This window comes from Durio zibethinus, chromosome 11 (genome assembly GCF_047325235.1).
Source record: "Durio zibethinus cultivar Kanyao isolate XHJ-2024 chromosome 11, ASM4732523v1, whole genome shotgun sequence".
Classification (NCBI taxonomy): domain Eukaryota; kingdom Viridiplantae; phylum Streptophyta; class Magnoliopsida; order Malvales; family Malvaceae; genus Durio; species Durio zibethinus.
In genome coordinates this window covers 24,446,894-24,464,713 of record NC_143172.1, presented here as the reverse complement: position 1 = coordinate 24,464,713, position 17,820 = coordinate 24,446,894, and the positions used below count along the sequence as shown (strand labels likewise).

Genomic DNA, 17,820 nt, shown 5'->3' with positions numbered 1-17,820 from the left:
CAACCAAAAAATATTCAAAACCTCTTAAAATAACCAAACGTATAGAAGTCGCTTGATCGCAAGATATAAAAGAAAACGAAGAACCAAAAACAGTTTAAGATGCAAGCCTGCAAGCCAGTGGGAGAAGCCCTGATGGATGGCCTTGGGGAGGGCCAGAACCACCAAAGGAGGAAGGCAGGCATAATTACACGCACCTTTCAACATGGAATGACAATAAAATGGTACTTTTGTTTTCCTATTCCAGCCAACCTATAAGAGAAGAGAGTTATACTAACACCGATGATATTCTAATTTCCATTATGGGCTAATTTCAGCAGCCAATTATCTTTGATCGACAAATGATTGTTGCATGGACTTTAAAAAGTGTCAGACGTTTACAGATTTTGAAGTATAAAAACTACATTGGTTACCTCAAGATGTGTCTGCTTGACAACATCTCATTGATGGCCTGTTAGTTTAAAGCTATCATCAGAGCAACATAAATCTCTGATATGTATATCACCTGCCTGCAGTTCACGCGTGAAGCAGCTTTAACAGGACCTGCATTTTATGAAGCTACTTAGTCTGAGTCTGACAGTGACATCTGGTAAGAATCTCTTGGTTCCAAATTGGTTATCGAAGGAGGTAGATCATTGTTTGACACATTTCTTGCCCTGCGTCTCTCTCTTGGTCTGGGTTTATCCTGGATAGCAGATAGCAGCTGGTGGTCAAAATACAGTTAAGATTAAACGAAAAAGGAGGATGATCCGCAAGGAGCAATCATATACAATGAACTAAATATCTTTCTATTCTCTTTGCTAAACAATCATATACATGATTAAGAAAGTAGAACTAATCAGCCGAATATTAAAGAAGACATGAGAAACATGAAATATAAACTCTACAGTTGGTGCAATATTCTTCTAAGGTTCTGTTCATTTGGTGTTTTTGCCAATCGATTTTTGCTATTTTTCTTTTGTATTCTATTCATTTTTTTTTAATTTTTTCCTTTTGCTTTCTATTCCTTAATAGCAAAAAAGCAAACAAACAAAGCCTAAATGAATGATTAAAGCTTGATCTATTGAGCTACTTAGAGAATGGTTTGAATGATACCCACGTATCACATGCAGATATTAGGATTATGTAAAAAACATCAGGCTTACAATAGTCATACAGGAGGGATAGGGATGGTAAGAGGAGAAGATTTCATCTATTGAGCAGATAATTTGGTGGATAATAAGCCTGGCTAAGACGACTTAACAAGGACATATCAGCATGCTGAAAATCAAGAATAAAGCATAAGTGCATAATTTATTGCTAATCCATAGTCACGAGTCTCGTTCATATAACAGACAGAGAGGTAATTAGGCAACTTGCATGAATAAACAAGTGGTATTTCACAGTTGCCAAGCAAACTATTTTAAGGCATTTAGCCCAACTGAGATGGAGCAAAAAGTACCCTTTGTATCTAGTGTCTAGCTTCCTATGAATGCATATGAGATGGTAATTATTACTGATTCCAATTAGTAGCATCAAAAAGCTATGTTACTCTAACACTGTAAAAGAGATGCATTCTCAATTATCACCTACATTGTTATCAGTTTGGCTTGGTTGACTTGACTGAACTGCACGATTCTGTTGACTCCTCATCAACCAGATGGTACCAAAGGACATCAAGGATCCCAAAAGCAATGCTGGACCAATCCTTGGATCCCCTAGATAATCATATAATCGAATCATAATGCCCTGGATTTTTGCCTTTGCTCCCAAGCTTTTGGAAAGTATGCCTTGTTGACCTCTTGACCAGAAAGGCTCTGCATCCTCGGGAACTAGTTCTGGTGTTTTTACCCTCTGCAATGGAATAAACCTCAATGCTTGAGTGGCAAGTTTAAGGTTTCAAAGGAGACTGATAACAGAGTTATAATTTGAATAACAAGTGTCACGCAACACCATTTTACAGTCCAGTAATAAATATATAGAAGCCACCCCACCTCTCTTCCTTGTGGTATTAAGCCCAAGGATGTGTTACTACAGCAAATCATCCCACTCTAAAACATTATATAAACAACATAAATTTGTAATAGTAGATATCACTTGACTACAATTTCTGAATGAATGAAGATACAAATATATTGGTGTAGATTACTAAAATAATCTAATGAGAAGGTTATCTATTGGTGTGGATTTTGCTGAAAACCACAAGTTCATACTAGGAAATAGTGATAAGAGTCAACATAAAAAATTAAAACAAAGAGTATCCACAAATATAAGCCTTCTTTTAGAAATTACTCAAAGAAACAAGATGCCGCATACATAGAAGGGGAGTTTCCTGGAGTCACCATCCTTGATTATATTTGATATCCACTCGATGATCTACAAAAGTGGCAAACAAGATTGACAGATAATTAGGAAATACCTATTTATTGGCTTCAGAAGGTTCCAAATATCTCTGGTCTCTTAAATGAGGATTCTCAACAGAACAACAGAAAATAAATAAGGCAAACTTATGAACATATAAAACAGCTGAAGCATGAAGGCAGCTGATATTGCAGCTAAACACAAGAGATAGATGCTTATGCCTGGGAAATTTCAGCTGAACCATTATAAGTCACTGAAAGTTGTGCAGCAGGATCAACTTCCTGTTGGTGGAATTCCCATATACTTTTTGTCTTCTTCTCAACCTGAACAGTATCTTCAGTAGCATTCCTTTCATAGCGGACAATGAATAACCGAGGGAGATCAGTTGGAACTCTCCTTGGTCCACATGTTTCATAACTATTTTCCATATTAAGGTAGAAAAAACAGTAGTTCTGGATAATACTCAGAAAACAAATAAGAGGTTAGATACAAATAATATGAATATAATAAAATCTTTGTACACAAATTTGTAATATAATTCTTAGGAGATAATATATTGGTTTGGCCAAGATTTAATGATTAGCTATAATGGTATGAAAGCCCACATAACCAAATGGTCGAGCTTTCAAAACCTGGCACCCGTTGTCATGCTAAAAATTAATTTCAACACAAGATAGTGATGGCTTGTGCTTGGACCAATTGCAAATCCCAATGGGCTTGCTCATGCAAATGAGGGAGAGTAATAGGAGTTACAATGTTAGTTTGACAACCTATTAGCTAAAGCTTTTTGTTAAAAGAAAGGTTGGCTATCCCTGATAATTAATACAGTTTCAGGGCCAGCTTAAATATTGAAGTCAATCACTGTATTTGAGACAAATTATGGGAGAGAGAAATAGAATGACCGTAGAAGCCCAGGCTCAAGATCATCCGTAATGCCATCTAAATTCAGATCTCATTATAAGCCCTTTTTGATACTCACGTGTTCCCCATACCTCTTAAATATACCCTAAACACAGTATGAAAGAGGCTCTCACCTAGGAAACACAAGAAGAAAAAGATTAAGATAGGCAAATTACTGAGAAAGGAGCTCTTTTTAACTTTAAAATCACAGGCATTCTTGAACATAATAATAAAAAAGAACTCACCTTTTGGACTTCTCCATCAAGCCAGCTTAATGTCAATCGCTTGTTTTTTAAAGCAATGGCGGCTGTTATTGAGTGCTGATCTTCACTTGCTGCATTCAACTCACCAGACTTTGATAATGTTTCTTGAACCCTGCGCATGGTCTATAACCTAATTTAGTTCACCCCATATCCTAAAATCAAGAGTTGGCCACCATGTTGTCCTCCTCTGTAATGCTAAATAGGATTAAATATCATTGCATTCCATTGAAAATAGATACACATGCATACATGTGCAAATGAATGCAGACAGACTTTCCATATATTCATTGTGTGTTATCCTTTATTCAATTTTCTATCCTTCCAAGCTGCCAGTTTCAAGTGTAACAAATCTTTTCATGATCATCTAATACTTGTGGCTTCTTTTCAGATTAGAGTATAATTTTTCTCATTAAGAAAAATACTATCTAATCAAGTAACAATAATCCGGAGTGTCATTTGAATTTATAGAACAAATGAAAGAGGAATTGCTAATCCTATTTTTCAAAGACAACAACTATTATATCCTACCAAAGTTGATATATTTCCTTTCACATAAACTGCAAAATGTATATATTAAATACAGACAAAATTCAATTCTCGATGGTTAGAACTGTTATAAAGAGGTTGAAAAAAATGCATAGGCAAATAATGCAACAGGAAAAGATATGAAGAGGATTGAATATATGGAACATAATCTAGTGCAAAGAAGCTTACTTCTCGCATACTGTCAAGTTCCAGACCCATCCTTCCAGCTAGGATAGCACAATACCAGATCATGGTATCACGCCCAGCATGAGAATAGCCACGAGCATTGCATCCTAGTTCCTCTGAAGTCAAACTCCTTAATTGAGGAAGCTCTGAAAAAAAAAAAAAAAAAAAAGGAGACATAAAGCCCTTTCTTAAGGAAAGAAGAAGAAATGAAAGATTACTCTATAAAAATTTGGCACAGTATTGCAAGATCAGTCAAGTTTTCTGCATTTCACACTAAGAAAAAAGTATGATACTTACACAAATAGAGAGGACAATTGTATAACATTTTCAACCAGAAATTTGATAATCAGACAGGTTTCTTTGCTTTCCTTTGCACTTACAAACTAAATTCATTAATATCATATTCCATGCTGGCTTTAAGCAAGCAATTTTGCAACATTTTATCACATGCTTAGCATTTATACTGAACTTGATTTCATAGATGATATCTATCTGAAACATTAGATCTGTTAAGTAGTGGCAGAAATCAGTCAATTTCGATTTTTGATTTTACCATCAAAGTTGAAGGGAATAATGATCTTGGTACCAAGTATTTAAGTAATGAAGCTAAGCAACTCATTCATCTCATTCATCCATTTAGCACTTTAAATGAATCCAATACTTTCCTAAGAAATAGAACCACATGCACTTTTAACCTACTGGGAAACAATTTTCTGTCACATCTCTAATAAACTATTGCTAAAAATTATGTAACTGATGGATCACAAAGCTTTGCTAAGATACATAACAAATAACTGTGCATCTTGACTTTCTACAACATTCCTTTCAAGCAAATAAAATTAAAATTCACAATCAATTTGGGAAACAGAATGCAGTCCACCATCCAGCTATCCAGTGTGCACCAGTGACACTGTGCAACCTGAAACCACTGGCTTGTGGTCCTTAGATGATGTATATAAGATAATATGTTTGGATATTATAAAAACATATTGAAAAAAAAAAAAAAAAAAAAAAACTAGAGATTAGGAATGTCTTGACTTCTTCACTGACTGTGAATTCCAACATCCTGCGTAGTCATATTCTTGAGTCTTTTACCTATCTACCTCTTAAAATGACAAGAACATAAAAAGGATGAAGGAACTATGCACGAAGCACATTCTTTTCAACAACAGGTGGGAGTGAGTAACGTGAGTTCTTGTTATTAAGTGATTAAAAGAAATTACTAAGGTACCATTTGTAAATAGTAAAAACAAATTCATATTTTTACCTAAAAAAGTCATACTTTTACCAAACAGAAAAGAAAAAAAATCATGTTTGATTGAGAAATAAAAGCATGCATTTTCTTCATCATGAAAGTTAAATTTTACTTTCTAATTCTTGAAAATATTTGCTTTTATATCCAAATACACTTAAGATTTACTAGAATTAAGAAATGCTCAAATATACCTTGCTGTTTGTTCTGTTCCAAGACATCTAAAAACCACGAATCATTCACTGATCCTGCAAATAGTACTCACAGCTCAGCTGAGAACATGAACCACAGTAATTAAATTGAAGTTCTATAGGCATCAAGAACTGATAAGAAATAGAAAAAATATGCAGTAACATGCCATGATACACAAGAGGTTTTAGACCCGGATCTTTCAAGAACACGACAGCAGGTACAGACTCCACTCCAAACCTGTTATTAGTTTATAAAAATCTGTCAAGGTAAATGCTATCATAGAAGATGAAAGAAGACTAAAACTCAAGGATTGCAATATAAAATAAACAATCAGAGATATCTGTAACTATATATGGGATTCTTCTCTAATTAATATACAAATCTAGCACAAAAGAGAAACCAAATCTACATACGCAGTCCACCAAACGGACAATTCCTCTTCACGCCATAGGACACAAGCAAAAGTGGCATAGTTCCAATAAGCCTTTGCAGCTTGACGCATTACAGGAGTTGCACGCTCCCCTGTTTTTGAGAATAAAATCACTTTCACCTACGAGTCAGAAGCATGAAACAAAGGAAAATTAACAAAACAGAAGAGCATTCAATATTCAAAATGTTCAAATGTTGATAATATTTATATTACAAAAAGAAAAAAAAATGAAGGATAAGAGTTCCATTGTCACTAACATCACAACATGTCATAGAACATCAGCAGTGCATATACACAAGAAATTACTAGTAAAATGCATCAATAATTATAGCATGGAAATCTATGCTATGCCAATAGACATTTAAAAAAGGGCTCTCCAAAAAGGCAAAAAACTGATGAAATGATATTATAAACAATGTTACAGGATCTTTAAATATTTATAGAAAGCTTCCAAACAAATGTTTTAACATAATGGACTAACACATAATACAAAATGGAACAACCCCTACTCTGAGAACCCTCCCTAGCAACAACTTGTGTATAATTTGTCCATTCAAGACCCATTCAAAATCATTTTTTTAGTACCCTTGAACTGATTTGTTATACATAATTAACAGCTTCCTCCTTGTTCTTAGATTATCAAAGCCAAGTATGAATTAGAATATTTATCTTTTCCTTTCTATTTGAAATTTCTTTCTACCTCATAATTAAGGAGTAGGATCAATAATAATAATACATAAAAGAGATGCAACAGGAATTAAATGGTTAGCTTTCAACAAAAAGTATCAAACAGGAAATCCCTTACACAAACACACACACCACTTGAACAATTTGAATAAGAAAATATTGTGAATAAAAAAAAATCTCTCTAAGATTTTTAGGTCCTCTATGAGAATAAAACAGCAATACATAAATTATGTTACTAAACAACCGAAGCCCAAACTACCGACATACATAGACTAACAAACCGAGAAAGCAATAGATAACTGTTTAAATTCATGAAACAAAAGCCATTATAATAACCAGGAAAAATGAAAGGAAAAAAGAAAACAACAGACAAGGGCAGTCTGGTAATAAGGTCAGATCTTCTATTAAGTTAATACGAAAATAATAATAAAGAAACTGATTCATGCTACTTTGATTCCATATTGAATGCCCAAGTTGAACTCTTTGATTTTTAGTTTCAATTAACGATAATATTGATATTTAATAGTAGCAGTCAAGATGTTTTTAAGAATAGATTATAGAAAAAGAAAGAAATTTAGGAGTTTAAACAAAGAAGATGACATAATTTTGGAATATTCCACAAGAGAAAGGCATACATTCAATCTAGAATAAAGGGAGTAGCACAAATAGACTGACAAACAAATCATGAGAGATTCAAGAAAATAAAATCATGTTGACCATGTTAGAGAATAATGAACACTGGAACCAGACAAAAGAAAGAAAAAGTCATACCTTATGGGGACTACTTTTTGCCAGAAACCTTGGCCCCTGATATAAGAAAAACAATGACATTTTTTCCAGTAGTAGGAAGAAGTTGACACAAAAGCAGAAAGAACAAATAAGACATGGTTAACAGAACTCAAAAAGCAAAATATAACAAGAACCTCAAAATTTTTAAAATTTCATCTAAAAAAGTGAAAAAAAAAATATGGATGAACATTATTCTTTTGACAGTGAAATGAGTTTGATACCCTGAAATATGGTAGGGCATCTACTATGTGAAGTATAAAACCAAATTTGACCACAATGAAATTTCAAAATGAATGCCTAATTTCCTAACTATTCTTTTCATTGACTTCAAATGGATATTAAGAATTTATTCCCACATTTATTTAATAAAAATAAAAGTAGGACATGGAAATAGCAATAACCAAGGAGCTGCTGAAGTTATGAGTATGAAGTAAAGCTTATCAAGAGAATAACAGCTAAAATAAGACAATTCATCCTCCTGATCTATTCAAATAGAACAAAGTATACTCGAAAAAAGAGGAGAATTATTTTTGTTTTTCTTTCCTCATAGGAACTTTTTATGCAGGTGGTATCAGAAAATATCTTTATTCAAGAAAACTGCAATGACAATCAAATTTCAACCATGGTTTAGAATTGGATTTACCAATACTAAAAAACCTTAATTAAGAATAAAAGGTCACATGATGACTTCAAAGAGATGCTATACATTACCAATGATTCCTTTGAATAGTAAAAGATGCGAGGCAAGTTAAGTACGGCCGTTGCAAACCAATCTGTAACTGCATCAACAGAGAGCTCTCCCTCAAACCTATATATTAGTATCAATTTAAGATATCATTACAGTATTAAAAGGAAAAAAAATTCGAACAAGTACAGAAGACATTCAGTTACAGTAAATGGGAGATATAGTAAAGTGTATAATGTACACAGTAAAACAAAGATAATGCTTTTCACTATATAAAATAAAATATGCTTCAAGTATTTTAAATTTGTTTGATCAGTATTTTTTTTTTTAAGTTTTGAATTCAAACCTCAAATGCAACTTACCTGATAAGACAGTCTGAAGTTTTACACCCTGATGGGAAAGCAACCACTGAAGGAAGACCTGTATGCATTATTATTAAGTTAAACAAAAAAATAAAGGGTTTGGTCACACTGAAGTTAAGTTTCACAAAAAAAAAAAAAAAAGACAAAACAGCGGTTGAAGTTGTCAGTGGCAAAGCATCTACTAAGAGGGAGAAGAAAAGTAAATTGAAAAGAATTCAATGAGTTCCTACAGAAACGAACATAAAATGCTTTCATTCAGAAAATACAATCTGAAAATCCTCAGCCATTTAGATGCTTCATAGCACCTCCATTTTACTCAATCATTGGAATAATTGGCAGCACAATAGTAGGAATTACATCATCTTCAAGCATTATAAAACTGTGACATTGTCATTCCAGATTGCTAGGTATAACTTATAAGACATACATACAGCTGATACTAAAACATCTATATGTTTTCATTAGACAACTTAATTACAAGCCCATAATCTAGCTGTCATGAACAGTTATCAACTAGTTTCAGAGTGAAAACACCAATGAAGCCATTGACAACTTAGTGTCAGCCAATCTGAACTCAGTGATACAGTAGAAGGGTTGCTTTGGTTAACTTTGACAACTTTAGTATAAATAAATTCATAGTCTTCATGGCAGAAAATCATATAAAGCTATACTTATCTAACTATTTCTACCAATCAGGGGAATACCCTCTATATTCCAATAAATTGTTTTAAGAGTTAATAGCAGAAACAGTGATAGGGAGATAAGCCATATATTAGCTGGTTATATGAATGACTATAAAACCACTAACCATTCCTGAAGAAAAGTTGGCCTGTTGGCTTTCTCTCAGCAAGGTAGGCTGCAATTTGGATCTCACCAAGTTCTACCATACCAATGTTTGCAACCCCATTCAACAAAGCAGCTGAATATGAAGAGAAGACATAATTCATTAACATATTAAAGCAATGACCATGATTTGAATAAAGGAGCTCTAGCATATCAGTAAATTAATAATTTAATATTTGAGTTGAAAATCAATATATGTAATCATATTACAATCTATTTCTTTATCATAGTGGCCAGACAAGATGACAAGCAATAAAAATAATGTCAAAAGTGAAGTTCAAAGTTAATTAACAACAGTAAAGTCCACTTTGTAACATGAAAATAAATATTCTTTACTACATCCCAAACTTTCAGCAAAAGAACATACCAATTCTTTTCCAAGGATTAGCAAATTCAGCAGAGTGATTGCTGCCAGATGAATACACCTAAATGCAAATCTCAATTAGAATTTATTATGATTTAGTAAATCATTATATAAAAAAAATTGCAGATAATCCATGATAAAATTGAATTAGGCGCTAACTAGTAATAATTGTGGGAAAACACTTATTTACAGCTGGTTGTAATTTTGTAATCTGTATATTTATATTTGTATCTCTAGAATTAAGTATTTGTATCCCTAGAATTAAGGAAGATTTAGTTTCCTAGTTTAACCCCTAGTTAGTTGTATATAAACCTAAGATTCTTGTATAATTGTTGATAAGCAGTTTTTCAATATACATTCAATTTCCACATGGTATCAGAGCTTTAGGCTCTTCTTGGGAAGAAAAATTTTCAGCCTTCATTGCCGACTTTTTTAGGCCTTCATTGCCGAATCCTGTTTAGGCCTTCATTGCCGAACCCTTTCAAAGAAAGATATCACTATCACCCAATTTGAGGAAATGTTAACTGAAAAAATCACTGGAGTACTACAGATGTCTCAGAAACAAAGAGAGTTTAACAGGGAAGAGATTGAAAAGCTGAGAAACTTATTGAAAATCCTTGAAAAGCCTACTATGGTATGTTCTTTGGGTAAAGTTTCTAGTTCAGGTAAAGCTTCTGGTTCTCATGGATTAAATGTCTCGGCTAAGCCTATTACGAGTTCTTGGGTCATTGACTCAGGAGCCACAGACCACATGACACATTCCCCACAAAAGTTTAGTACATATAACCTGTGTCCTAGTAATAAGAAAATTGTTGTTGCTGATGGTTCACTTACCACAGTGGCAAGATTAGGAGATGTTCAAGTTAATCCCTCGTTTGTTCTCAAAAATGTTCTTCATGTTCCTGGATTGTCTACTAATCTGATATCTATACAAAAACTTACCAGAGATATGAATTGCAAAGTAACTTTTTATCCCTCTTATTGTGAATTTCAGGACCAGAGTTCGGGGAAGATGATTGGACTTGCTAAGGAGAAGGATGGACTATACTATCTTGAGACATCAAATAACACAAGTAGTATCAAAAATAGTTTACCTTTGTCATTTTTTTCTGAAAAATCTTCCAATAAAGACAAAATCTGGCTTTATCATTTTCGTCTTGGACATCCTTCTTTTGGAACCTTGAGAAACATGTTTCCTTCTTTGTTCAAAGAATTAAATGTTGAAGATTTTCATTGTGATATTTGCGAATTTGCAAAACATAGACGTGTGTCTTTTCCAATCAGTAACAAAAGAAGTTCTACTCCTTTTTACTTGATTCATAGTGACATTTGGGGTCCCTCTACAATTCTTAATATTTCTGGTGCGAGATGGTTTGTTTCATTCATAGATGATTGTACTAGGGTCTCTTGGGTTTTTTTACTTAAATCCAAATCAGATGTGAATAGTGTGTTTTTAAGCTTCCAAAACATGATCCAAAATCAATTTGGAGTAAAAATCAAGAGATCTAGGTCTGATAATGCAAAAGACTACTTCAACCAGAGTCTATCCACCTATTTTCAAAAAGAGGGGATTATCCATGAGTCATCTTGTGTTAATACTCCACAGCAGAATGGAGTGGCAGAGAGAAAAAACAGTCATTTATTAGCCACAACCAGAGCCTTTCTTTTTCAAGCAAATGTACCTAAATCTTATTGGGGGGAAGCTGTTCTCACTGCTACACACATTATAAATAGGTTACCTTCAAGAGTTTTGGGATTTAAAACTCCTATGGAACTACTCTCACAATTTTATCCCAACCTCAATACCACAAACAATCTCACACCTAGGATATTTGGTTGTACATCATTTGTTCATGTTCACAGTCATAACAGGGGAAAGTTGGATCCAAGAGCGATTAAGTGTATTTTTGTGGGGTATTCTTCAACTCAAAAAGGATATAAGTGCTATCATCCTCCTACCAAAAAATTTTATGTGTCTGCAGATGTCACTTTTGAAGAAAATAAACCATTTTTTACTCAACGTTATCTTCAGGAGGAGACTTCATTCATGGAAGACAAGGATAAAGACTTCTTTTTGCTTGATTTGCCCCCTTCTTCAACATTTACACCCATTAATTCTTATGAGTCGAAACCTGTTTCTGCTGAGCCCAAGTCAAACATTGAATTTGAGTCTGAACCCATTCCAAATACGAAAGATGTGACAAAGGATAATATTGTTCTTGATTCTATGAAGGAATTACAGGTGTACTCGAAGAAAAGTTTCAGATCCTGAACCAGTGCCAGTCCAAGAACCTGATCCTAACTCTGGAAATGAGGTAACTACAGTTTTTGACTCTGTTTCTCAAAATGAGCATGAATCTCCTAAAACTATAGCTAGTGATTATGATTTGCCTATTGCCATTAGGAAAGGAACCAGAGAATGTACCAAGCATCCACTATACCCAATATCTAATTTTGTGTCATTTGAAAAATTCTCACCATCCCACAAAAATTTTCTTGTGAGCCTAAACACTATTTCTGTTCCAACTACATTATCCGAGGCATTATCCAGTGAGAAATGGAGGCAAGCCATGAAAATAGAAATGGAGGCCTTAGAGAAAAATCAGACATGGGAACTGGTAGAGTTGCCTAAAGGAAAAAATTCAGTGGGGTGTAAATGGGTTTTCACTGTAAAATACAAGGCAGATGGTACTGTTGAAAGGTATAAAGCCAGGTTAGTGGCTAAGGGCTACACTCAGACCTATGGAGTGGATTACCAGGAAACCTTTGCTCCAGTTGCCAAGATGAATACAGTTAGGATTTTGTTATCATTAGCTGCAAATTACAATTGGCATCTTCAACAATTTGATGTAAAGAATGCTTTTTTACATGGTGATTTGGAAGAAGAAATATATATGAAGGTTCCACCGGGATTTGAAGGTCATCTAGCAGCAAACAAAGTATGCAGGTTAAAAAAGGCTTTATATGGCCTTAAACAGTCTCCTAGAGCTTGGTTCGGGAGATTTGCCAAAGTGATGCTAGCAATGGGATATAAACAGAGTCAAGGAGATCACACATTGTTTATCAAGCACTCTGATTCAGGGAGAGTCACAGTTCTATTAGTGTATGTTGATGATATAATTGTAACTGGAGATGATGAAAAAGAGAGAGAATCTCTAAAACAGTGTTTGGCTAGAGAATTTGAGATAAAAGAGCTAGGGAGATTGAAGTATTTCCTAGGAATTGAAGTAGCTCACTCACGGCATGGTATTTTTATCTCACAACAGAAATATGTGATGGATCTTCTGAAGGAAACTGGGAAGCTTGCATGTAAACCTGCAAATACTCCTATAGATCCTAATCATAAAATTGGAGAAGCTAATGAAGATGCTGCTGTAAATAGAGAGATGTACCAAAGATTAGTTGGAAGACTCATTTATCTCTCACATACTAGACCTGATATAGCATATGCTGTGAGTGTGGTAAGTCAATTTATGTATAGTCCTAAAGAAGTGCACCTACAGGCTGTCTACCGTATATTGCACTATTTGAAGGCCAATCCTGGGAGAGATATCTTATTCAAAAGAGATTCGGGGTTAGTTCTAGAAGCATATACAGATGCTGATTATGCAGGTTCAATAACTGATAGAAGATCTACCTCAGGCTACTGCACTTTCTTAGGTGGTAATTTTGTGACTTGTAGGAGTAAAAAACAGAATGTGGTGGCAAGATCAAGTGCTGAAGCAGAGTTCAGAGCAATGGCTCAAGGAATTTGTGAACTACTATGGTTAAAGATTATCCTAGAAGACTTGAAGATCAAGTGGGATGGACCAATGAGACTCTACTGTGATAACAAGTCTGCAATAAGCATTGCACACAATCCTGTGCAACATGACAGAACAAAACACATTGAAGTAGACCGGCATTTCATAAAGGAAAAACTAGACAGTGGGTTGATTTGTACACCTTATGTATCAACCAAGGGTCAACTTGCAGATGTGTTGACTAAAGGTCTCAGCAGTGCAACATTTCAAGAAATTATTTCCAAGCTGGGAATGAAAAACACCTATTCACCAGCTTGAGGGGGAGTGTGGGAAAACACTTATTTACAGCTGGTTGTAATTTTGTAATCTGTATATTTATATTTGTATCTCTAGAATTAAGTATTTGTATCCCTAGAATTAAGGAAGATTTAGTTTCCTAGTTTAACCCCTAGTTAGTTGTATATAAACCTAAGATTCTTGTATAATTGTTGATAAGCAGTTTTTCAATATACATTCAATTTCCACAATAATAAAACTGAAAATTCCAGCATATGCAACGTCTTCCCCAATACTCATGCTATAGCCTCCTTTGCACCAAAAAAAAAAAAAAAAAACTGAAAATCCATATTCCAAAAGGAAACAGAACATGCATTCACCAGTGTGAAGGCTGAGATTAATTCCACAGCTTATGCCTGAACTTTTGCAATGAAATATCAATAGGTCATACAATACACTGACATGGAAAAGTGACTTAGCATGGTTTGCCCAGCTTCTAGAACAAATTTATTTATTTCAAAAAGTTTAGGCCAAACAAGGTTTTGTAGACAAAACTTTTTAGCTACTCCCCAATGAGAAGTTCAAAAACATTAGCAAAAATTTCACAGAACAAATAAAATTCTTAATTACTTTAAATAACTTAAGGTAATTTCATGCTAACAGATCTTCTCAAAAGGGTCCATTTCCACAATGCCTTTTACTGAAGTTCCAACCATGGTAAACAGACTCTTAATTTACAGGGAGGGGAAGATGGGGCATCACTTTGGCAGAGTAATGAAAAGAGGCTCGGTTGGTCTTAGTGATAAAGATTTGAGGAAAAAAGGATTCAAAATGTATGATTCAACGAGTTTATGAAAATGACATAGTTAAGTTGTTTAAGCATGTCGTAAAAATACTAAAATCTAGAAAATTATATTAATCACATCAAAATACAATTCAAAAGCATCTAGTAGCATTATGGATGAGAAAAACATCAAATGTTAAAGGATAGCAGTCAAAATCCTAAAGCTGGCATCAATGTTGAGTTGCCTTGTCATTAGTTCAACAATCAGTAGATTTTTTAAGGGTTTTCAAAATTTGAAAGCAAGGCTTCTCTCACATTTTTTTTTTTTGGAATAACCACTTGAGCCATAAGAAAGGAAACCAAGACTCTCATGATGACATGTTAATGTATTAACATGTTCTTTATAAAGCAGAGAATGCATTTTTCATACTGAAAAAGAGTTAAAATCTTGGCGAGCACAATGTTACCATCGTCAACACTCTATCCAAGAATAAGAGTTAGCTGACTACCTGACTCAACCCCAATTAAACACGGTATTCAATGTAAATTGGTGTAAGTTAGAAAGAGTTCAAGAAGTTTAAGTTGAATTCACCAATAAACAAACCAAGGAAAAACCCAAAACATTAAAGCTGTTGGATCACCACCAGTTACCAATTCAACATGGGTCAGTCCCAGGTTATCATCTCTCACTCTCTCTCTCTCTCTCTCTCTGAAATCTGAACTGCTGTAATGTGAACTCTTAGTTTTCTCCATTGAACAAAGAGACTGTTTAAACTAGCTTTTAGAGTTCAGCAATGCAGACTATCTGACTATTGAATATTTGACTACCTCAACAGTGACATTTGACAATGGAATGCATCTTTCTTGGGAAAATTTTGATTATGAAAAAGAAGAGAAAACATAGACAAGAAATGGGGATATACGATTAAAGTAACAATACTTTGTAAACATACATTGGTCAACAGTTGTACCTGAAGTAACCATGGTTTGGAATCTTGAAACATAGACTGAAACTCTTTGGAAGTAATCACATTAAAAGCATCATCTTCTGTATCTACAGGACGTGCCATTCATCAGCCTCATATAAACTTGTTAAAGCAATAGACCATGAAAAAATTTTTAAAAAAAGCTAAATATTCACAATTTCTATACCAGAAGTATCAGCATGCAGCAATGGCAGCTCTATGTTGGAGAACTTTTCCCCTGCATATAGCTGACTGACTTTTTCCAAAACATGCTGCAGGCCATGGGAGTCAAACCGTTCAATAAAACTATGCAAAACCAGCATAGAGCTACCTCTCTCTCTCTCTCTTTAGGAGATGAGGCAAGGGAGATAAAACTATAGACAGCAACTAGGCTTCAATGAAATACTTACAAGTTGCTCATCAATTCCAAAGACATCATAATTCCTTTTCCATATGGGATTTGTCAAGAGCTCATAAGCATATCGAATCTGCAAGGAGACAAACACCATATACTTATTAGATTAAGATATAATTTGACCTCAGCATTTTAAGAAATGGTCTACCCACGTTCATATAACTAACGCTAAATGTGACTTCATCTAATTGCAGAGTAATTTTAGGCTTAGGCTACATTGGATTGTTCCTTTCGCTACTTGTTTTTTGCTTCTCAGAAAGAGTTACAAAGGCAGAATCAAAAGTAACTGGTTGGAAATAAAATAACAGTAATTGATAAAAATGACCGAATTGATAAAATGCAACACTGATTCTAGCATAATTATTAAGTAAACCAATGCAATATTTATTTTCAATTCTTCAAAAATATAAGTATTTCCTTTCATATGATATGGACTTTTCACTTTTTCACCTGCAAAAGCAAAAAGCAAGTAGTAAAGCAACAAAGAAAGTTGCTTAACTATTAACAATTCAAAATGCTAGGAGCAATAAATTGTACCAAAACAACCAGAAAATTAACTTTATTTTTTCAGAAACAAAAAAAAAATTTTTTTGAAGAATGAACCTTGATAAATTCAGTAGTAGTAGGAACTTCCAGTCCTGAATTCCTGCAACGATCACGTTTTAGAACAGTTAAACAAGAAATTGTAAAATCCAAAGATCAACAAATTGAACAAACTTCTTAAACTTTATATTTTTTAAATCGTAAAAAAAATAGAAGAAGAAAGAAACGAAGAATTACCACTTGGATTGAAGATTCTCGTACGCCTCTTTCACTGTTTCCATTGAACTATATGTCTTTATTCCCAAAACTATCATTCATCAACAAAAAAAATCATTATACGTAGTAGTGATTTTATAAAAAAAAAAATCAAGCAAGCATTTTTCTACATATAATATATGGATAAGAATACGTAGATATACATTGGGACTCACCATCGTAATGAGAAGGGGGGAAGGAGCGAGGGAGAAGAACGAGCTGATATAACATGGCGAGAGAGAAGAGAATCATAGGCACCGCATAGGCTTTGATTTTCGCCGCAAAATCTCCGGCCATGGTTCAATTTCGCCGCTGATTCCTCTGGTTCTTCGGAGATAGAGCCGACTGCCAAGTATTTGAGTTCAAGCTTGGAGTATTTTAAGTAACAAAGAAAAAAAAAGGTAAATTAAAGTCTTTAACTATGTGTCTCTTTGGATTTTTTAAATTACGAGTTTATTCCGACGATTACATGTATATTTTTTTTTATTGGGGCATTTGAAATGGAACACGTGGTGTAAACCTATTGGCTGTAGTAAACGATTCTGATTTCTAACTATGTTAAATCCTCCGGTCCTGATCGGAGGATTTTCTTGCATGAGGTTTATAACTTGAAAATAAACATTCTCTTAAATTTATCGCCATGTTATTTAAGTTTAATATTTTTTAGAGGAAAAGAGTTTGTGGATTTTGGTTTTAATATTTTTTTTTCAAATCAAATTAAAGAAATATATTTATGTGGAATCTAAAAATTATAAAATATTATCTAACTTAAAAAAAATAGAATTGAATATTGGTGTGATATGTTAATAGAATATTAGGTTTTTAATTTCAGAATTTAATTTTTATAATCTCAAATATAAAAAATTAATTAAAATAAAATTTAAAAGAAAATAGATTAAATTTATCACTATATATTAAACTAGCTTCATGCACGAATTATTTTTATTTTATTTAAATTTAAATAAAAATATAAATTAATATTATTAAATTATTTACATATTCAAAAAATATGCAAAATATAAAT

The 17,820-nt window shown here is 33.6% G+C and overlaps 1 protein-coding gene across 2 annotated transcripts; it reads right to left on the bottom strand.

Moving 5' to 3' along the window:
- Window positions 1–265: 265 nt before the first annotated feature.
- On the bottom strand, window positions 266–17,183 carry LOC111289319 (DNAJ heat shock N-terminal domain-containing protein). Of its 2 annotated transcripts, none has more exons than XM_089768370.1 (20): window positions 16,973–17,183; window positions 16,779–16,848; window positions 16,602–16,644; window positions 15,994–16,071; window positions 15,771–15,855; window positions 15,590–15,672; window positions 9,819–9,876; window positions 9,417–9,527; window positions 8,609–8,666; window positions 8,273–8,369; window positions 7,544–7,579; window positions 6,069–6,205; window positions 5,822–5,892; window positions 5,658–5,711; window positions 4,215–4,357; window positions 3,483–3,623; window positions 2,559–2,789; window positions 2,293–2,352; window positions 1,570–1,830; window positions 266–682 (listed from the first exon to the last, which is right to left on the bottom strand). In XM_089768370.1, exons 1-20 carry the CDS (start codon window positions 17,091–17,093, stop codon window positions 560–562), a joined length of 2,061 nt encoding a protein of 686 aa, XP_089624496.1. In that variant the 5' UTR covers window positions 17,094–17,183; the 3' UTR covers window positions 266–559. The 2 variants fall into 2 exon arrangements, with proteins under 2 accessions (XP_089624496.1, XP_022736002.2); XM_022880267.2 differs by having other exon boundaries at window positions 15,590–15,666.
- Between the last annotated feature and the right edge of the window lie 637 nt (window positions 17,184–17,820).